This window comes from Triturus cristatus, chromosome 2_2 (assembly GCF_964204655.1).
Source record: "Triturus cristatus chromosome 2_2, aTriCri1.1, whole genome shotgun sequence".
NCBI classification, from domain to species: domain Eukaryota; kingdom Metazoa; phylum Chordata; class Amphibia; order Caudata; family Salamandridae; genus Triturus; species Triturus cristatus.
Window position 1 is genome coordinate 431,621,476 of NC_140582.1, and position 23,019 is coordinate 431,644,494.

At 46.3% G+C, this 23,019-nt stretch overlaps 1 protein-coding gene across 2 annotated transcripts in view; it reads right to left on the minus strand.

Annotated features, from left to right (window-relative positions):
* Positions 1-23,019, minus strand: part of LOC146862321 (ureidoglycolate lyase-like) — a 368,574-nt gene that overhangs the window by 165,599 nt on the left and 179,956 nt on the right. For both annotated transcript variants that reach the window (XM_085641525.1, XM_085641524.1), the window contains exons 7-8: positions 11,267-11,326; positions 8,994-9,150 (exon numbers count right to left, since the gene is read on the minus strand). In XM_085641525.1, the coding sequence (XP_085497651.1) occupies positions 8,994-9,150; positions 11,267-11,326 (217 nt within the window). The remainder of the gene's footprint in view (positions 1-8,993; positions 9,151-11,266; positions 11,327-23,019) is intronic.

Genomic DNA, 23,019 nt, shown 5'->3' on the forward strand with positions numbered 1-23,019 from the left:
CATCCCCAGCTCTGTCTCCAGGTAGTGAATGCGTGTGAGGCTTGTGCTGCTTGGGAGCTTCGCAATGGGGTTTGAGATCTATCTGGAAGTACATTGTCTAAACTATTGAAGTCGCCTCCCATTAGGGTAGTTCCAGTCAAGTATTGCGTCAGATAATGATTCAGTCTTGTGAAGAAGGCTGGTTGTTATGAGTTGGGGGCGTAAATACTAACTATACTTATCTCCCGGCCCTCTAACCGCCCCCTGATGGCTATGTAGCTACCCTCCGGATCCACCAGAGAGTCTGTTAATTGGAATGGGACCCCCGCTTGGATCCATATTAACACTCCTCGTGCATACGCCAAGTATGTAGTGTATAAAAGTTGACCCCTACACCGTCTCTTTAAGGCCTGTCCCTCTTTCTGCGTTAAGTGTGTCTCTTGCAGCAGAGCTATCTGGGCTGTCCTCCGTCTGATAAATGAGAGGGCTTTATGTTGTTTCGTTATTGTGTGTATACCTCTAATGTTCCATGTCATGCATTTGTATTTCTGTAAATCAGCCATTGGGTAGTGTCACAATTCTCAGCCCTCCTCCCTCTGTGCGTGTTGTCAACAACCTGCTCTTCCTGCTCTTTCCCATTCGGGTCTTTGTGTGCTGCAACTCAAGGTGTGTCCCCCCATGTCAACAATAAACATTCCCTCAAACTCCCACTCCCCAGGACAAGCAGGAAAACACCCCCTATCCAAACTGGTGTTATAAGTCCGCAAGTGACCGCTTGCAGTTTGCTCAGTCAGTTGCAATAGTTGGAAGGCCACCGGTTCGCCGCTCTCCCAGTCTCTGCAACTGCTTTTCAGTTCCGCGGTCCCAGAGGGAACCCCTACAGCGCCCTTCCCCATCAACCCCAGTACCTTGTCGCTTGATCAGGCGCTACTAGTGTCTCTCCAACCCTGCTTACAATTGTTCCCATCTCTCTCCGTCTAGGCTATGTCGTCCGCTGTCTGCGGTGTTACATCCGGGAGTACCATGCTCTGCGCCTTGGAATCACTAGACCCCTGCTCCGAGCCAGAGTCCGCTGCTGCTTCGCTGCCCTCCAGTGGTACATAGTTTCTTCCTTTGCCGCTCATCAGCACCACCATTTGCATCGCGTTCTGACATTCACTAAGGTCACCCTGAGGGCCCACCGACCCAGAGAGCAGTTCTCACGTCTTCTTCTCTTCTCTGGGGCTCGCAGAGGTTCCATCCCTTCGTGCTTCTCCAGCCAGTCTGACGACTCCTGCGAGGTCCTGAAGAACTCCGTTCCACTCTCCGTGGTCACTTGTAACTTAGCCAGGTATTGCATTACGTACTTGTAATCCAGCTGTCGCAACCTTTGCTTCACTTCTCGGTAGGAGCCTCTCTGCCTTTGCACATCCCTGGAAAATCCAGGAAGATTCGCACCTTTGAGTTGTCTACTGCTATATCTCCCTTGAGGCGCACCTGGGCAAGGATAAGATCTCAGTCCCTATAATGGAGAAGCTTCGTTATCACCATTTGTGGCGGCGCTCCTGGTATAGGTGGCTTTGCGAGGACTCGGTGTGCCCTCTCTAAGACGAAAAGCTTGACAGGCCCTCTGGTGCTACCTTTCCACACAGCCATTTTTCAATGTAATCCACCTTGGTGTGGCCTTCTATTTTTTCTGTCAGACCTATAATTCTGAGGTTGTTCCTGCATGATCTATTTTCAAGGTCCTCGGCCTGAAATTACAATGTGCGCACCTTTGTCTCGAGCGTTGCTAATTGCTGTTTTCTTGTCACTATGTCTGGGAGGGTCTCGGAGAGCTGGCCGTCATTCGTCTTCACACGTTCTGTCAGCTGATTGTGATCTTCCATAAGTAGGCCTAGGCCCAGGCCCAGCAAGTCAATTTTGGCTTCCAGGCGCGCACTGAAGAGTGTGATGCCCTGCAGTATGTCCTGCAGCGTAGGTTCTCCAGGGTGGTCTGCCTGCGATTGGGGCCCCCCTCTTTCCTCAATTGGCTTTTCCATTGGGGCCTCTTCTCTGTCTTTCTTTTTAGGGACTTTCTCCATCGAGCACTCTCAGTCTACAGCACTTCTGGTGCAGCGGACACTCCTACAATGTTGGTTTCAGCTCCCGTCGAGTGTGGGGTCTTCTCTTCTTGCGGGCGTTCTTCAGTCAACTATGTTCCCTCAGCTGTACACAGGTTAGTCGCGTCTGCGTCTGCCCCGGTTCCACACTACTCGTCCCAGGTCTCCTCAGCCACACTCTGCGTTCACAGTTCAGGCCTGCGTCCCCCTCCCTCAGTGTCTTTCAGGGGCCTCGCGTCGCGGTGGGTTCTAGCCTTGTGTGCCCCTATGCACCCCTCAGACTGTCACTTGCTCAACTGGGACTGCTTGGGTCACGGTCCCATCAGTGTGACCACTTCACCTGTCCAGCCTCTGCTCTCCGTCTCCTCCACGCACCTTAGGGCTCTGTTTTCTTCTGGCGTTACTTCCCAGTCAGCGCTCATTGGGGAGGCCTCTCCCTTGTTTCGTATGCTGGGCTTCGAGGCAGACAGGTCTTAGGCCCGCTCCCTGGTTTCACCAGTGCTGTAGGGCCCTATCAGGTACACTAGGCCTCTGCTGTATCTCTGTTCACATCACAACAGCCTCTTTGGCAGCGCTGAAATTCCCCTTTTTCTCCTTTTGTCAGGTCCTGGGGCCCAGGGCATGCCTCCCCGCTTGCTGGGGGGTCCTTCCTCACTGCCAGCTCTCCGCTGCCTAGCTCTCCCGCAAGGCCCTCGGTTGTACCATCAGGAGCCCCACAGATACACTCGCTCAGAAGGCCTCCTGGCTCTTCCAGTCAGAAGGTTTTTAGAGGGTCCTCTTCGGTGCAGTCCCGGTCCCCCGCCGTATCCGTTCCTGCCAGGCCCTCGTTTGTGACCTACTCCTCCGAGTGGTGCCAGAGGGCTCAAGCATGCGTCCAGTCCACCGCACCGGTGGGGGGGGGGGGGGGGGGGCTAACAACCATTTGTGATTTAATCTATATTTCCTAATTATGCATATCATGTTAAACATACATAATTACATGGTACTCATGCTTGTTGGTCGCACACCAAATCTGGGATTAGGAAAAATAAGGAACTTCCAACTATGGTCCAGATCTACAAAAAATCGAGCTGCAAAAAATGGTTTTAAATAGTGCACAGACTTTTTGCAAGTCAATTCTGATTTTGCAACCCAATCTTTGTACCAATAAGTATGTTCGCAAAATCACAACTTGGGGGGGGTTACTATTTGACCTACCTCATCAATCTTCATGATGTAGATCGCAAATTGAGACTCACTTCAAATGGATGCTATCACAGTGATGGTAGTCTACTGGGGTCAGCAGACCACAATGTCTGTGATCGCATTTAAATAAAGTACTCTATTTTTTTAAATGCAGCCCATTTTCCTTAGAGGAATTAGATCTGCATTTAAGAAATATATGTATATATTTATCTTTCTTTCAGTTTAAGAGTTGGCAGTGATGCCCTGGACAATTGCCCACCCGCTAAAAAAACTGTCATCATTCCCAAAATGGATCCCTTCCCATTTGCGAATTGCTTACTACCTCTACTCCATCCTTTGAGGAGTTGGTAACCCATCAGTTGTTTTTGACCAAAATGGGGTCGCAATTCATTGATGCATAGCATTTTTTTTTTTTTAAAACACTTTTTATTGATAACCAAGACAACGGAAATAATATACATTGACAATGCAAAGATGCCTACCTTTACCATTACCACCATTCCTCCGCCCCACTCACCCCACAGCCGACCAACATCATTGCAAATCCGTGTATAGAGGTCGCCCCCCGTGACTAGTTTTATTGTACCCTCCATTTAATCAGGAGTCCTCCTGTCTAGCTTCCTCTCGGGACCCTTTACTCAGTATTATGCTGATCAGGTGCTGCCCCTCCCTGTATCCTTTTCCGCTCATTCCTGAGTTCAATCGTCGCAGAGATACAGATATTACCTCTATACTTGTTCCATTTTCCCCATTTGTGATCCCATTTTCGCGGGCACCCCCTCTCCTTGAACACCGTTTTCTCCACTAGCATGGCATGATCCATATCCTTGGCCCAACCCACTGTTGTTGGTGAGGTGCCAGCTCCCCATCGCTGTGCAATGTTCCTCTTGGCTACACCCCAACCCCCTGAGGCCCATTCTTGCTCAATTTGCGTGAGGTCCGTCGCTACCCAGATGTTTAGCAGGCATAGCGTGGGTGTCGGGTGTATTGTCTTATCGCAAGCCCTAGCCATTTGCCTGGTGACGTTGACCCAGTATTCCTGTATGCGGGGGCATTCCCATAGGATGTGGAAGAATGTGCCAGTCAATGCACACTGCCGGAGGCATTGTGAGTCTGGCCGCCTCTTGAGTCTGTGCAACAATATGGCGTCGAAATATACCCTGTGGAGGACTTTGAGTTGTACCAGCCGAAGACACATAAGGAAAGCCACTTCTCTGGGCGAGGACAATGCCTCCTTGTCAAACCGAGGCCAATTTTAATTCTCATGTCTACCTTGAATAGAGCCTTCACGGCACAGGCATGGTATGGACATCCATAAACTCCAGACTGGATTACTGCAACAGTCTCTATGCAGGCATTTTTACTGCGCCGATCAGTCACTTCCAGAGGGTATAAAAGCCAGCATACCTCTCATTATAGGTCTCAGGGAAAATGACCTGCCACATCAGCTAGGCACTCTCTCCACTGACTGCCCCTTGCATCAGAGAATTAACTTGTTGCTGAATTGCTGTCAGTTTGAAGTTGAATGCCCAGGAATAACTCACCTACAGCTTTTAATCTACACGCGTACCCGAACCCATCATAGTCAAGCACTTAATCTGCTTTTAGTCCCGAGGATAAAATATTTAACTACGGGAGAGTGGGCTTTTTCTGTACTGGCCTTTGTCTTTTAAATTCCTTACTGGCTCACATTAGGATCATGACTATCTTTGTTAACTCTGCTCTAAAACCACACCTGTTGTAGGATCCCTTGCTGAGTAGTGAGCACCATACAAATGACAGACAGACAGAAAGACAGACAGACCCATACCCACTAGGGCACTGGTTGAGTGTGTTCTGGAGGAATAGATGATATTTATGATCCCTAATAAAATCTGACTTCCCATAGTTCAGAATTAATCAGATATGATTAAAAGCACCCATTCCGAGTTTAGGGGGAATAACATGCAGACTTTTTTGCTCACTTCACTATAATCAGTATGTTACAGCGAGTACCATACTGTTTTCTCCTTTTCAAGTCCAGCAGGTTTAATCTGCCAAAATTTAACAGAAGGTGAGGTATTTAGCAGACGCTGTAAATACTGGGTACGCAAAATACGGCACAACTCGGAATTCTGATCCCTGTGCAAAAACACTGATCAACACATAATTAGGACCCACCCCTTTAGTGAGAGAACAGATGGGAATGGCAGGATTGACACTTAACCCAAAAAGAAGACTGACTGGGAAACCAGAATTGACCAAGGGGCTGATTATGTGTTTAGGTGCTATTCATTGCAGTAGTTAAATAACAATACTACGGGTTACGTTTCATATCGGGTGAGATAAATAACACCTATTACGAGTTATTGGGCTTTAACACACCAAAATCCCCATGATACGGTAAATACTGTATGCTTTTCCCCCCGTTAAATTTGGGCAGGTTTGACCTGCCAGAATTTCACAAAGGTTGAGGTATTTCAACCATCCAATAATTATCAGATGCGTTAAATACCTACCAACTTGTAATCCCGACCCATGCGTAAACGGGGAATTACACACAGGTCGGAATACACCGCCCAACTTATAATCAGGCCCCAAAATGAGCCCTTTGCAGATAACAGGCATGGAGGGTCTGAGAAATGTGCTAGATGGAACAGTTGTGAAGCACTGAACAAAAGGGGCAGAATCCCCCCCTTCAGCTAATGTTAGCGTGGATGCTCAGTGGCACGTTGTTAGAAATGGGATTTCTGGTTGGCTAGGGCTTGCGCCTAAGCCAGGCAGAAACCACCACTCTAGTCAGGGCAAGGGAGTTACACTCTGAAGATAACTCTTGCTCACCCCCTTGGTAGCTTGGCACGAGCAGTCAGGCTTATCTCAGAGGAAATGTGTAAAGCGTTTGCGCAACACACACACACACAGCAGTAACACCCTAGGCACACTACAAAAGAAACTCCACACAAGGTTATATCAAAAATAGCCTTTGTATTGTCATAAACACAAAAGAAACTCCACAGAACGTTATATCAAAAATAGCCTTTGTATTGTCATAAACACATTAGAAACATAATCACACATTTACACTGTGCCAACTGGCACTAGGCAATATTCACAAAGGACTATATACAGGACCAGGCCAATTGGGCCACAGTCAGAACCATTAGAACAGATAAGTAAATGCAAAACAACCAATAACTACTGGTACCATAATGACCTAAACATTATCACATTAGCATTAGACACCATCCTAAAATATCATAACAGGACATTAGGCAATAAATCATATTAGGCCCAAACCTCATTAGCATAAACACATTACGCACTAGGCCTCACCAGCAAAAACACATTATGCATAAACATCCTAAACATAAACATATTATGTCATAGGCATCACAAGCATAAATCACATTACGCAATCACATTAGGAATAAAGCATATTATGCAATCATCATATAAGCCTAACCACATGATGCCACCTCTGCGGGCATTACCTTAGGGCCTTTGCCCTACCAACACACAGATATCGCAATGACCCCCAGGGCTCTAAGAGGGACCTCGCAAAGGGCCGCCTGGCTCCCTCAGCAGCAAAAGCCAAAGTGCTCAAAGCGCTGGCACTACTGTGTCTCCTGGGTCCCCACTGGGACTTGGCAATCAAATGGCCTAAACGTTGCAGCTGCCGCTAATTGCGGTGCAGCTGTGAAGATACTGTGAGCACTGGCACTCACCGTGCCCTTTGGGTCCCCACTGGGACTCTCTCAAACCAAAGTGGCCAATCTGCCCAGAATGTTGCAGCTGCCCGCGCTGGTGTGGCGCAGTGGGAAGAATGTGAAGGACCCTGGCACATCTGTGCCTCTTCAGCTCCTCTGGGCCTTTCTAAATCAACTTCCCCCCATCAGTGCAGCTGCCTCTAGCAAGTGGGGCAGCTGTAGAAAAATAGCCAACCTGGAGGTAGGTACCGGCACCACTGGCCCTCGGGACCCCCGCTGGAGCCCTAAAAAAAATATGCCCCATTGTTGGAGCGCCCGGCTCTCAGGCAGGGCCGCTCAGAATCCAAGCACTGGCACCGTGCCTCGAAAGGCACCACAACACTGGGGAAGCCCCTACTCACCGGGGCTGGACTCCTCCGGTTTCCGTCCGAGTGTTGGAGTCAATGTACGCTTCAACTTTTTTCAGTATTTTCAAACACATGGTTCTGGGGCATACCACGGTCGGGCTGCACGCTACTACTTCAAAACAAGGATAAACTATGAAAAAAATATATTAAAAATGGAGTGCACTTGTGAACCTTTTTTCACAATTTATACACAGTTTAGGTGCCATGTTACAGCGGCAGTCACACTGCACGCACAGGCCCTGCAATGGCAGAGGCCTGAGACATGTTTGAAAGGCTACTTTGGTGGGTGGCGCAATCAGCGCTGCAAGCCCACCAGTAGCATTTAATTTACCAGCCCTGGGTATATGAGATACCACTTTACAAGGGACTGACAAGTAAATTAAATAGGCCAAACAGGTGTAGACCAATCTTACCATATTTATCACAGAGAGCACACGCATTTTACACTGGACAGCAGTCCTAAAGCCACCAACACCAGGTCAGAACAAGCATTTGCAATGCAATAGGTCTCGCATTTACATTATTTTGAGCTATTGACATTGTAAATGACAGTTTTTTTTTCTTTCTTTAAAAACATAAATAAAAGGCATTGTCATTTACAATGCCAATAGCTTAAACGTTTGTAAAAGCCAGACCTATTGCATTGCATTTAGACGAGTTTGAGCTATTGGTATTGTATTAGTTTGGTAAGTATTGTGATCCTGCGTAGATGATTTGGTCTTCTTGGAGTGCCCCAGACTGAGTGTTTTGACAGGAGGGAGGCACGGAGGATTGGGAGGAGGGTTTCAATGTGAAGTTGGGTTGAAGGGTGGACATGGACGCGCGAGTGGGAGCAGCGAGGGGGGGGGCTGCTGAGGGAGCATTGGCTTGGGAGGTGGGTATTGGTAGTTGGACGCAGGAGCTTAGAGTTTTTGGGTGGGACAATAGCTGTGGATGGCAGGGTATGAGGGGGAGCGAGGGAGTCCGGGGCTCAGAGCTGCCGACCTTGGAGCGGGGGAATGAGGTAGCGTGGCTGGCTGGCTTGGCTGGCTGGCTGTGAGGGATTGACGGCTAGATAGCCAAAAAAAATAATAATAATGTGGGGAAACAATGGGTGGCGCGCTCGTGGGCACACACAGGCGGCGGAGTGTGCACATATTTAGCTGACGGACAGTACAGCAGCGAAAAGTTTGATTGAAAAGATGACGCCTGGTACCTGGCTGTACACTGCGCACACCTCCTACAGGGTTAGAATACATGGTCTCGCTTTACTGTACCATGCACACCCCCTGCAGGGAGAGAGTGCGGGCACTGCTATACTGTACCATGCAGACCTTGTGCAGGGATAGGATATGTGTTCCTTCCTGCTTTACCGTACTGTTTTCAGTATCTACTCACTCTTGACCCTCCCCTGGTCGGTAAAAACAGTTGTGCTATCATTAGCATTCTTCTCAAATCCACTGGAAATGAGAACATATTAAATAGGGAGGGAGACCAGGACAATGGAAATTTCGAGAATTGACATGTGTTTTTCACCAGATCAACAAGGACCACCGAGGCACCAAAGCCACAGACGTAAGACCTAGAGTTGCTGAAACTTAGCTAATTGTTTTTTTTAAAGAGGCTGTACTCCCTCTGAATCGTTACTTGGCCCAGGCAGTCCTACTACTCCTTACCAAACTTGTTGACAAAGGAGGCGGAGTAGTCCCAGAGCCCGCAGTTGAGACCAGCAGAATGATTCCTCAACTCGTAGAGTATCTCATCCATCTCAAAGGAGGCCAGGACGCTTTCGATCAGCACGGTGGCTTTAATGGCGCCGAGGGGAAAGTTCATCTGCACAATGTGAAATCAAAGAAGCAACAATTCAGTAAGATACATGCAAAAGATACATGCAGATGTGACCATAAATGGTAGATAATCTTGGGGACAAAGAGAGAAAGTTGTACAAGAAAAGAATAGACGTGTAAGATGCAGAAAGAGAAAGGGGTTGGGAGGAGGCAGGATAAAGAAATTGAATGGGGATCAGAATAAGAAAAAGAGACAGAGCGAACTACATTCTGCTGTGTACTTGGTGTGCACACCACTGCGGTTGTGATAGTGGACACAGATCTGATGTCAGTGCTTTTGTGCACAGTGCTGAGAAGCAGTAGGCCAGCTGCTACTGATGCAGTAAGAATTCTTGGGTGTGAAGGGCATAAGAACGGACAATAGTGTGAGGCATTGCATAGTGTCGGAGGGGAGCCCAAATATTGGATTCCCCATGTTTTGATGAAAGGTGGATTTCTGGGTTTCAACAATGTTTTTCACTCTGGACTCCATGCTGTTGTAGTGTAAGTGTCACAAGTGAGATTGCAGGGTGTACCTGCAGAATCGCAAGACCCTGCAAGTACTACTGACTTGCTGAAGCGTGCAGTGAGGTCTTGCAGCCAATGGAAAAGTTAAGCATGGTCATGGCCAGCCTGCTGCACCTGCACTAAACTTGTGCACGCAGAAGGGCAGCAATGCACTGCATGACCTGGCAGCCATGGCAACATGTGTGTGAGTGCTCAGAGTAACAGGGGAGACTGCAAAAGGTTCAAGGGGGATATGGATGATGATAAAAAAACGTTTAAAATTCTGAAGAGAATGAAGAGGCATATTTGCCAAAATGCGCATAATAGCAATATCTTGGCTGCGGCTTCGCACAAGGACCAACATGTTAGAAAATGTCCAGGACTGCCTGCTTCCATGTGGGCCATATGCACTGTCATTCAGTATGCACAAGAACCAAGCTGGAGATACCAAAGCGAAGAAAGAACCAGACTATTTCCTTTGCCACATCTCAGCAGAGAAGTGTCAACTAACGCTCCATCAGAGACACCTGAAGAGAGTGATGTGCGAGATGACGAGTCAGTCAGCCTCTGCCCCATCAACATTGGAGGCAGAAAAAGAACCTCTGACGACTAATTACCTGACTAATGGGTGATTGGCAAGTGAGGGACCCACCACAGAGGGCCAGAGAGAAGAAACACCTATGGGGAAGACCCACAAGCACCCAGTGAAATTCCATTCGCCAGGTGCCAGCTGTCCCGGTGAACCTCTAGTATAATGGTGAATGGAACAGCAGTTATATCTGTCAACACTGAAGATGGGAGTAACCACAAGTGTATGCAGGATCTGGCACACTGTCAAACTTCCATCAGAGCAGGAATGTAGCAGAAAATGTGCCATTCAAACAAGAAGAAATAAGTCTGAGTCTACGTCTCATCCTCCCTTTGGAGTTGTTATTAAAGCCCCTCCAACCCTTTGCCCTCTAACAGCCGTATTTGTGGTTATTTTTTATGAATAATCTCCGCCGCCTTGGTTTGCATGGAATAAAGAATGGATGCTGCACACTGATGAAACTTTTTGAGAACTTTCTACGATTCTGCCATTGTGTTAAAGTGCAAGCTCCACATTCTCTGTGGCCGAAGGGGTATGCTAGCTTGCTCCTCTGCCTTCCCTATCTGACCCTAGCCTAGAGATTCACAGGCTCCACTGGACCAAGCAAGGTCACCACAGAGGCCAGCTAAACCTTCTGCCTTCTTTGTCAGGCTGTAGAGAGGCATAGAACCTCTGCAGGAATTCAAAACCAGATGTAGATGGGAGATCCCAGTATTCTTTGGGCATTCCTTGTTTTGAGGCGGTGTCTTTGTGATCCCAGCCATAACTAAACTGCATGGAGCAGGGATTTCAAATTGTGGCCCATAGGAGTGTCTCCATGATTGGGTATATTCCAGTCGTCTTTGCAGGACTGTCTGGCAGGGGAAACTCACATTTGCTGACTAATGCAAACGTTATTAAATGTATAATTAATTTCTAATACCTCCGTCTTGATATTCACATTTTATTTTCCATTAAAATCAAGCAATTCGATATATATGTAAAAAACGTAATGATTAAAGACATATGACCTCATGCCATGACTCACCTTTGTTTCTGTCCATACAAATATGCGATCCCAAAGTCTTGCTTCCAGAAAACTTTCCACCTAAAGGGCGTTAAAGTTGCGCATTGGTTATGAGATTGCCCGAAACATTAAAATTGTAGGTGAAAAGTTGTCAGTGTTGCCAATGAAACACGTGCATTCCGTGGTAAAGTATCACATTTTGTTGTAGTAACTTTATTTCGGTCAAACGACCATTAAAAGTACAGATACATACAAAAAGAGAATAAAAAAGCATTTAAAACAATTAAATTAAAAAATTCTGCCTAATACGCCACATATACAACAGATAACGGGAAACAGAAAACACAATGGGAGGATGGGTGTCATAGGTCAATATCCTACAAGCATGTGTGTAATGCAAAAAACCCAAGATCCTGCAGATAGGAATCAACCAGCGTTTTCTAGGTACAGAATAGGCGGGACAGAAAAACAAAACATGGGAGATATTCTCAGTGTGATAAGTACATACAGGGCAAGCTAAAATATTTGATTTAGTCCACTTAGATGTAAAAGATCTTATAGGAAGAGTGCCATAACGCAGCTGAACATACAGCTTACGTGCAGCTGGGGGTTCAATTAAGTCCATAAAAACCTTGGCCCTAGGCTCTGTTTTTATTAGAAGGAACTCAGATGATAACCTCCCCACGGAAGGTGAACTCATCAGCGTCTGAAGATTTGACGTATAAATGTAGGAGAGGAGTGTCTTCTTAGATATCCCAGGGCAATTGATCTCCGGCGTGTCCCATAATCCGGGGAAACCAAGCCGGGTACAGAGTGCTCTGATATGCCTAAGCCAAGGGATCGTTTTGGATCTGAGGGTGGGCCAAATCTCGATGAATTCAGCTCTATAGTCAGCCAATTCAGGGACAGACCATAGCCTCTTCCAGTACATAATTGGCCTGGCGCCTATTATCTCCTCTATTGGGGTTAATTCAAGATCAAATCTAAGAGGGATCAGCGGTGTACTAGGCGGTAGACCAATTAAGTTTCTGACAAAAGACTGCTCCACCCTTTTAAGATCAAGAGACTGGGACTGCATATGCCCCCAAAGTTCAGCCCCATATACTGCCGACATTCTTGCTTGGCGGCTATAGATTGTAAGTGCAGGGGAGACTGGCCTAAATGTAGATTCCTTGAGAACTTTAGTTAGTCCCCCTGCTAGCTGGGTAAGCCTAAGCGTTGATCTAGCAATGTGTTTATGCCAATCAAATTTCTCAGTAAGGGTAACGCCCAAATATATGAACGTTTTAACCCTTTCCAGAGGGCTGCCACAAAGGACAGGATTGGGGCGGGTACGTTTAGGGGGGTTGAAAATCATAAACTTTGTTTTTCCTATGTTGATTTCCAGCCCCCGGAGATGGCAAAACTCTACAAAAGCATCTAGGATGTTTTGAATGACCGATGATGTTCTGGACAACAAAAGTGTGTCGTCCGCGAACATCAAAGCGGGCACTCTGCCTGTAACCAGTCTTGGGGCATCGATATTGGGTGCACCATTCAGATGTTCAATAAGGCCGTTGATATAAAGGCTAAAAAGGGTAGGGGCCAAGACGCACCCTTGGCGAACTCCTTTCAAGACTGGAAATTGTTCTGTGAGTTCTCCGTTCCTTCCAGACCTAACCTGAGCAAAGTTGTTTTGATGTAATTTTATAAGAATGGCTAACAGGTACGGCGGGAGACCCATTTCCGCAAGGACATTCCAAAGTTTCTCACGCTGGACCAGGTCAAAAGCTGCCCGCAGGTCCACGAATACAAGGTAGAGGCTGCCACCCTCCACCTTAGCTGTTTTCCAGTACAGGACCTGCAAGCGGAATATCTGATCTAAAGTAGAAGTGCCAGACCTGAATCCTGCCTGAAGAGTGGATAAAATCCCCTTATCCTCGATCCACCCGAGGATCCTGTCCAAAATGACCCTCCCCATCAGTTTTTGTGATGTATCAATTAAACTGATGGGTCTGTAATTTGATGGGATTAAAGGACAACCCTTTTTGAGAATCGGCACAATTTCGGCTCCTAGCCAAGTAGGCGGCAAATCGTCACCCAACAAAATCCTGTTAAATAGGATTACTAAGTAAGGAGCCCAAATGTTTGGCTGTGTCCCAAAAAGGTCCCCAGGCAGTTTATCCAGACCGGGAGCTTTTCCTGGGGGTAGATTTCCTAGGGCAATCTCAACCTCACGCAGAGTGATTAATTCATCAGGTACGAGACATTGGCTAGCGACGGTTAGCCGGACAGGTTCTTCAGGTATATTAGGGCTATAGGGTTGCTGGGGTTCAATAACCTTATTAAACATATCGCCACACTCAGAAGTGCCATAAAGGGCACAGAAGTGGCTTTCCCAAACGGAGGGGGCAATGTTAGGGGCGGGGGCCAAACTGTGGCCACTAAGTCCAGAGGCTACTATAGTCCAAAAAAGTTTCGAGTTATTGTTACCAAGTGCAGAGCCCAGATTCTCCCACTTGGCAACTTCCCAATCCTTTTTGGCATCACTAAGCGCCTTCTTATACGCAGAGCGATGTAGCTTAATGGCTTCCCTGTCACTAGTTTTTAAGGCTCTAAAAAGAGCCTTCCTGGTGGCTCGACAGGAAGCATTGTACCACTGAGGGGACGAAATCCGTGGAAGGTTGGCCCTCCTCACGGGACAAACAATATCCTTAATTACTGCCACCAGGTTGACATGAATATCCGACGCCCTGCCTAGGTGTCCAACTTTTCCCATCTCTTCTATATAGGGGATAATGATCTTGTATAAGGCGGCTAACTTTGCATCGGACATCTGAAAGTCTAGCCATTTAACTCTTCGTCTACAGTTTGAAATAGTTAAGGGCACGGTGACAGAGTGTTCAGCCAATGTTTGGCATTTAAGCCCAAAGCTCCCTACCCTAAGTGAGAGTACCAGGGCATTGTGGTCGCTGTCGGTTCTTTCAATAACTCTAAATTCAAGCGCCTTATCCCAATGCCTGGCCTCTAAAAAGATGTAATCAATTATGGAAGACTGGTTAGGCCGATTAAATGTCACCTTTCCCGGTCTGTCAGGTTCCACCCTTCCATTGCAGGCTCGAAGTGAAGTTGTTAGTACAAATGACTGCAGTTGTAAGACTAACGGTGTCCAAACCTTGACCCGGGGAACCAGTGGATGGGGAATCGCCCACAATGAATCGATGTCATCTGAGTCACCCATGAACAAGTCCATCAGTGGCTCAAAGTGACAATTGAAATCGCCGCCCACGATTAACACAGTGGATGGGTCCATTGTGTGGGTAAGGGTCAACAGGGTTTCGATGGCCTCCAAAACAAAACCCCGCCTAACTGGCCTTGAGTATACATTAAACAATGTGATATTTTGCCCATCTAGTGTAGTCAGCAATACACACTGGACATCCTGCGAGTTGGTACTTATTTGTGATGCAGTTACTCCTAAGTGCGTGCCGACCCATATAGACAGACCCCCTACCGGTCTACCCCTCTCACCCTTAGTAGCCACGATATCAAATGTAGAAAAACCCTGGGCTTGATTACTTTTCAGTGCCCAAGTTTATTGTAACATACAAATATCGTGGAGGGCCATAAAGGAGCCCCATTCGTGAATGGGCAATTTACTCTTAAGGCCCGCCACGTTCCAAGAAAGGATTTTCACATGGCCAGTCAATAGGTCTTGATTAACTTGATCATGGGGCAAGGGGCCACAGGGATCATTAATCGTAGCAAATCCCTCTTCTGGCGCAGAGGCATACTCATAGGGCAATACGTATAGATCAGATGAGGATGAAACTGTTCCAGAGGGAGTAGATTGTTGCGGGGAGAAGGTCTGCGGTAGGGGAATCAGCTCAGTATCCAGAGCCTGGTGCTCTGGGGTGGAAGGCCCACTAATTAAGGATCTTCTCTGTCAATCACAATCGTCAAAGCCTGAGAGGGCATCGAATCTATTAACGACTTCCAGGGGGGTAAATGGTGGCCAAAGATCAATCCTCCTGGAACCGTATCGGTGGCTCCCATGAGGCACGGTGACCCAATCAGATACACTTTCATGAGCCGCGGAGATAGGTGCATGAGTGAAGTGCTGGTTATCAAAGGGTATAGGTAATACAGGAGGGTGTAACTGCATTCTAGGCGGGGCCCTAAAATATGCCCTATGAAAGACTGAGGGTCTTGGATAGAAGTATGGCAATTCGCGAGGCATAATGGACCCGGAGCTTTTGGTCGGAGTATAGTCAAGGATATGTGTAACTGCTCTGGGGTCTCTAAAGTTAATAATAATTAGATCCCCCTCAATATCCTTAGCTCTGCGTCCCAACCAGGGGAGTCTCCGGACATGCAGTATCTCCCCATTAACATTAAAGGGAAGGGGCCTGTTTAGGGTAAGCCAATGCATGGTCTTGTTTTTAAGCTCAAAAAAGCCTTCCTTTTTACCCATTTCCAATAACGGAACTCTCGTAAGCACTACCACATATGGGACCGCTTCTGGGGGTAGATCAACTTGATGCCTTGGTTGGTCCACTGCCCTAGCTAAAGAACAAGTATCTCCCCTTGCATTTAGGATGTTTCCTGAGGTAGATTCTAACACTCCCTTTGACGCTTCACCCATATCTTTTTGTACTAGGTGGTGTTGAGCTGTATTGGGAGATGTAACATTAGATTGGCTAACAGAGATGACCTTGTCGTTTTTCCTAGTGTGGTTGGAGGATGTCACTGATACCGCGGGGGGAAGCAAAACTAAATGTGCGTGATCTTTAAGTGCCCCCACGTGTTCAGTGATAGCCGATTCTAGATCCCCCAGACGTTGCTCAATATTTTTTAATCTTTCCATTATGGGTAGAGCAAATGACCTTAGTAGTTGTTCAATGCTCTCAAGAGGGGCTATGTGCAAACCTTCATTAGTTGGACAATGTGGGGGACAATTTAAATCAGAGGAGGAGGGTACCAATGGAATAATGGTGCCTGTGGCCATAAGGGGCACTGTAGATAAAGTAGGTGGTGCACTAGACTTTGGCATGGATACAGTGTCTAAAGTGTGCCTTGGTCCCTTGCCAAAGTCAGAATGATTAATCTTGTTACTTAAAGAGTCTACTAGCCTCTTTCTTCTTTTAGTAGTAGGGGGTCTTTGAACTTTGGGCACAGCCACCCTCCCCACCTTCTTTTTGGTAGCCTTAGCCTCGGATTGAGAGGAGACAGTGATTATATCAATTTCCTTACTAGAAGTATTAAAGGGAAGTGAATTGATGGAAACATACGAATTATTAAGTTTATCACGTGAAGAATGGGTGTCTCGAAGCAATATGGGAACATTATCAATGGCTAATGACTCCTGAGTAAGTGTGAGTGGACTTGGCTCGGAAGGAGTAGTAGGAAGCAAAATGTCCGTGGGCAGTCTGTTTTTAATGCATTCTATAGAACGACGTCGCTCAGCCCTCCATTCAGCTAAGATAGTCTCCTTCCCAATAGCCACAACAGCCCTAGTAAAATAATCATCCAGTGTACCTTTATTGGTACCTCCTACAGGTATGAGTGAATTTGTGGACAAAGTCTCGGCCATACTTAGCGAGGCAAAAAACTGTATCAGAACTCACAGTGGTTAGTAGAGATAATGGATTCCCCCGGTCCGGTCTCCTCGTGCCTCTGAGGGCCTCAGAGGGCCCGCTCTTTGCCCGATCTTAGCCCCGGGCGCTCCCGCGCGCTCCCGCGCAGCGGAAAACTGTGTTCATGAAATAGGGAGGTGCTTGGGCGAGGGGGTGTGGCGGCCAGGGAGAGCAGCCCAGGTATTGGTGATTGGGCTCGCAGGGACTCCTGGACTATGGAGTCCCCGCTGCTCGCAGCCCCGGTCCAGGTACGTTTCCCCAAGGTGACAGGCAGCCCCGTCCAGCAAGCTTCCGCGCTGAGTTGGCGCGCTGCGGGACCCGCGCAGCGGGTCCGGCGAGTTGCTGGCAACAAGAACAGGAACAGCAGAGATGTACAAGGGCAGTCCAGCGTCGATCCTGAAGTCCGTAAACAGTGAGTTATCCCGCTGTTACAGAGAAGCTAATCCTCTTTTACTCCCGTGGGCGAGGGGGCGTGGCGGCCAGGGAGAGCAGCCCAGGTGTTGGTGATTGGGCTCGCAGGGACTCCTGGACTATGGAGTCCCCGCTGCTCGCAGCCCCGGTCCAGGTACGTTTCCCCAAGGTGACAGGCAGCCCCGTCCAGCAAGCTTCCGCGCTGAGTTGGCGCGCTGCGGGACCCGCGCAGCGGGTCCGGCGAGTTGCTGGCAACAAGAACAGGAACAGCAGAGATGTACAAGGGCAGTCCAGCGTCGATCCTGAAGTCCGTAAACAGTGTTTTCTCACGTTTAGACAGAGCAGAGATTGAAGTAGAATACAAGTTCTGATACATGACGGCCAAATCACATTTAAAACAAACCTTGCCAAACCCAATAGTTTCGGCTGCTTTATACGGAAGATGTTTTGTGTTGCGAACGATGTGGTGGGATGCAAGTGAAGGGAAAATCAGCGTGTTGCCATCTGAAAGGTGACAATGGAGGGACATACAAGGTTGGGGAACGGGATGGAAAAGTTCTATCTATTTTTAGAAAGCTTCAAGCAACTTAATATGGTAAAATAGAAACAGTGCTGTCACGATTCAATGCCAAACTAAATTACCCTTTTTGGTGCATGTGTCCTTTAAATCGGATAACCTGTACAAAGGAGTTAAAAAGCAATTGATGAAATAAGCCAGACTTTTTACTACAATAGAATGTGTTGACCAAATTAAAAAAATGACTGGTTTGAAAAAGTGAGAAATTGGGAAATCCCACAAACGCATGTAGTTTTGATTAGCAGATTAGGTGAGGGCAAAGGCAGTCACACGCAGTTCTGGGAGGCTAGAGAGCTTGGTGACACAGCAAAGTTCCAATGGGCCTTTGTGCAAGCGAGGTAAGTGACCCTGTAGCCAAATCTCCCAGACACCCCTGAAAGATTGGGTTCTTGGCGTAAACAAATCTTCATGATTGGAAGTGGTTCTGTTTACCTATCAACTATTCTTTTAAGGATAAATTAAAGTACGAGATGAGTTTTAAAGCACAATGAGCTATTAACATTGTTGTGGGAAGGACTGAAATATAATTTAAAAGGAGAATTTGAGGATTCAGCATCATGGATTTATTTGGGAAAGTAACATCAGTCAAAACTATATAGGGATTAAAGGCAATTCCAGAGGAGTTGTCTACATCTACATTGTCTGTAGTCAAAGGATTTCATGAGAAGTTTGTGGCACCCAGTCAGCTTTTGTGGTGAAATAATAATGGCAAATAGGAGCTTCAGAATCATATTTAGCCAAACATATATCTGGCGACAGAATGCATTTCATAGACAGTTCTGTGGACTATATCCTGTTGTGAAGTCATTTTTATCTGGTAAGCAGGGGACTTTATGCCTTACAGCAGGCACATAATCTATGCCAGAGTCCGTGGTCCACAGGCACATGTGCCAGAAGTTCACACTTGCAGCAATGCCTTTATTTGTCCAGTGTCCACAATACTGTCTAGTTTACAGAGTGCTACAACGACCCCTATTGTACTCAGTCCAGTATCAACAATGCTACTGTAATGTTTATTGCTGTCTAGTGTCAGAGAGTACCATAGGGCCATCAGGGGATGCTAGGCCGCAAACCTGGGGCTGAGGGACATTTACCACTGATGTCCCCAGGGCTGACCTACTAAGACACTGCAAAATGGAAGCCAATTACACCCTTTCCGAACCTGACTCTCAGGAAAGCCAGGGTGAACAGTCAAGGGCTCCTCAGAGAAGTAATGTGGGGGCAGACTCAGAAGTCTAAGAATCAAACAAGAGACACTTTAGCTAATATCCAGCCCAGTTTTTTTCTTTGTAATAATAGAAGTACTTTATTCACATACCAAACTTAACTCTACACAGAGGAAATGTTATCAGCTAAACTGTTCTAACGTGTGTGCTACATGGTTTTAACCGCACAAACATATTCAGACATAAATATAGCACAGCTCACTGTAACATAGCGCAAGCAGCATTCCTGGTTCTATTACCAGTAAGCCAGTCTTTATATATGTCACTCATAGGATTATTTTGGGTGATTTAGTCCCAGTGGGTTCAATTACTCACTGATGGTTTAGCAGCGGGAGAGATGGTCATTGTTCAGGTTCATCAGGAGCTTGGAAAACACAAGTGTGAGGCGGCTGGTAACCAGAGCACGGGTGAGTGGTCCTGCTCTCAGCTTCCAAAAATGCGGCTGGCGGCCCCACCTTCTCTGGCTCTCGGTGTTGGTGCTTGAGTATGGTTGCTCTGGGCTGAAGCAGAATGTCTGGAAGCATTGCAAAGTCCCGCTGACAGGAATACTCCCACACTAGAGGTACAGCTGCTGGGCACTATCTCCTCGGACAGTCTCTTCCTGCAGGGTGAGGCGCTCCTTCCCCTATTTTAGCAGAATAGATCACAGGCAGACCCACATCTCTCCAACATGATGTACAGACTTCAGGTGATGTCCCCTCAGCTATAAAAAAAACTAGCTATCAAAGATACCAGCTCTGAATCACAGCAGTACTTTGTGTTCTATGTGGAGCACTTCTTCGGTCAATAAAAACCGTAGATATGGAACCAAGTGTGATAGTTTGGGTCCCACTTTTATAAACATTTTCCAGACAAGAGATGTTGATCCCACTCTCAATGCCCAGGAACCAGTTTCGAATGGTTTCCTTTTATAGTTCATTTTTGTTTCTGCAGAGCAGACACATACATTTGGCGGCTTTTACAGCAGGTATTGATGATGCTGCCTCCAAATGAAGCATCCACAACATGAGCACAATGAAGTGTGTACACTCTGCACCTGGCTGTCATCAGCCTTCTTGAGTAGCATTAAGGGGAAAGGCCAAGGGGAATAGGTCCTGCCTGGATGACTTCATCTGCTTGACAACAGAATCTGCTGACTCGTGTCTCCTTCTCTACTATCAATCCATATAGCAGTGCTCAGGAAGAAATAATCATCACACAGTTACTAACAGGTCACATATGGATAACTAAGGCAGCCATGTCTCCATCCGTCCACATTTCATTGTATGAGGCTACATCCTCTAACTCAGGAATGCACGGAATAAAAGTCCACTGCCTGTCGAGGCAGCACTCCACTCTCCATATTCTGCTATGTTTTCCAGTGGTATAGAAAAAATGGATCCTACTGGTCTCTGCAGCCGTGGCTCACAAACAATACGGAGCACTGCTACCATTCACCAGCCATACAACACGCACATGACACGCACACAGGGATGTCAGTGCAAGGTCTGGATGTTAAAATGAAACAAAACTTTACATTTGTTGGACCCCACACTCATCCCTAAACAGAAATAAAGTCTGATCAGTACTATCAATCAGAAAAATAGCATGCTGCTACCACAGCTTAACTTGTGAGCTATATACCACAGTACTAGGCTCTGTGTCTCAGAATCATGATGAAAATCCTAGACATGCATATTCATGCCAAATAGTTGTGCGGGGTATGCCAAAAAATATCAGAATGCCAGAAACCCTACAGCTAGGATCTCTCCAGCGGGTGTGAAAGCTTCTAATGCCATGCAGCAGGCATCCCTACACCTAGATTTCACAATGCACAGTAACACACATTTCCCCATGTAAGCCTGTTTTGACCAGTGCTTTTTAGGTAGAGCATTTGAGACCTCTTGTATATACTTTAGTATATACTTATATGTGTATGTACTTTGTGGGCTCTGAAGATCAGCCCTAGGACTTGTCTGCTTCCACATAGGGACTTTGTTTTCTGATCAACTGCCTCTATTTAACTGTCTTGATAGAAAACTACCAGTAAAGGTCAGTAAAATACCAGAATTGCTTTCTGCTTGTTCAACTTCCTCTATTGAACTGTCTTGATAGAAAAATACCAGAATTGCTTTCTGCTGAGGGACTTTCTTTTTTTAATTTTTCTGGCAACTGCCTCTATTTAACTTTCTTGATAGAAAACGACCAGCAGAGGTCAGTAAAATACTAGAATCACTTTAGCATTCTCTAGATTCCAACCCATAGAAATTGTCTTCCACAAGCACCTGTAGACAATATTTCTTTCTAAATCTTGTATTTTTAGTGATATGACCACCGAAGGCCCTGATTTTATATTAAAACAGAGCTTTGGACTATACCATTTCCCGCTGAAAGGCAATATTTCTCTCTGTGTGTTCCCATATCGGGCGTGTCACACAGCTTGGAGCCTACTTTCCCTCCTGTTAAAGAACAGTAGATGTTTCAGCACCCAGGCTAATGTGCTGCATAGCTAAATACATATAAGGTCCCAAAGGCGAGACCGATTGCATTGCAAATGCTTGTTTAAGCTTATACATACTTCTGCTGTTGTAGAGCTAAAATGTAAGTGTGCTACTAAACAGAGAGTGGAACCTGACACATACAAATTACAAACACATTTCTGAAGTGGGCGGTCTAAATCGCGGATCTATTTCACTATGTTTGGAAGCTGTTACACACAAATGTTTACAGTATCTGTGTTACACACAAATGTTTACAGTATGTGTGTTACACACAAATGTTTACAGTATGTGCATAAATGCACGTTGTCTTCTAAATGGGAGCAGAATTGTTACCTGTGGCCTACAAATTGAACTCTGGAGTAGGTATATTAACCCACTGAACTCTTACTATGATTTGGACCAATTTTCTGCAAATTTCACAAAGAACTATGCAATACATACATATGTAAATCCAATATGTCATATTGCTCGCATTTTAAACTATAACATGAAGAAACTGCTTGTTTTTCTGCTGTTTTCATTGTTTTATCACTTTTTTGGATTTATCTCTTTAGTTCTTTTGTTTACTAAATATTTTTCACTTTCATTTTCTAGGACTTAATTTGAGACTGTGTTTGCTGGTGCTCGGCACCTAATTCTCAACACCTGCACTCATGAAAGTTCACAACATGGTGGCGCTGTGTTTCTATTGTTGAGGTGAGAACATCAACAGTGTTTAATAATTCGATGTACATTAAGAATTGATAATTCAAGCTGTCTAGGCATGCTGCAGCGGCCTTCTCATCAGGGACCTGGTATTAACGTTTTTGCAAATTAAGCACTGCTACCAGTAGAAATATTCTCAGTAATAAAGGAAAAATGCACAAAGAAAACCAAAAATAGTTGATAACCCCGAGCATGGACAGCAGCACACTGCTAGCAACACTTACCACTGATTAATTTCTTCTGATGACAGAAAAGCATATTCTGGTTTGCAGAAACCCTCTGCTCTCTCTCCAGAAGTACACTTCTTCACAACGTTTTACATTCTTGTACTAGGTGCATTAGATTCTCATCATGATAATTTCTGTGCAAATATTAAAAGCTTTGCATGTTACTCTGAACACCAAGGGTCATGGATGGGAGCACCGTATGAAGCGCTAGGCTAAAAGTACTGAGTGCATAGAAAGGCTCCACGGTACATAGCGGAGTTTAAGTAAGTTTAAATGGGGCAAACTGAGGAACGGGGTCAAAATGCTGCACACTCCTAGTGGAGTCGAGGAAGAACACAGACTGCTCAGGGGCGACCAAAATACAAAGGGGATACAAAATCGGCCAGGGGACCCCAAAAGAATTCGCCCCCAATAGCAAATTGACAGCCAAAAAATTGGTGCTCATTTGCAAATCGCAACAGTGTTGAACTTGTAAAGACACGCTGTACAGGGGTCTTGCAAGGTAAGAGAAAAACAGCATGCGTCTGTGTTTG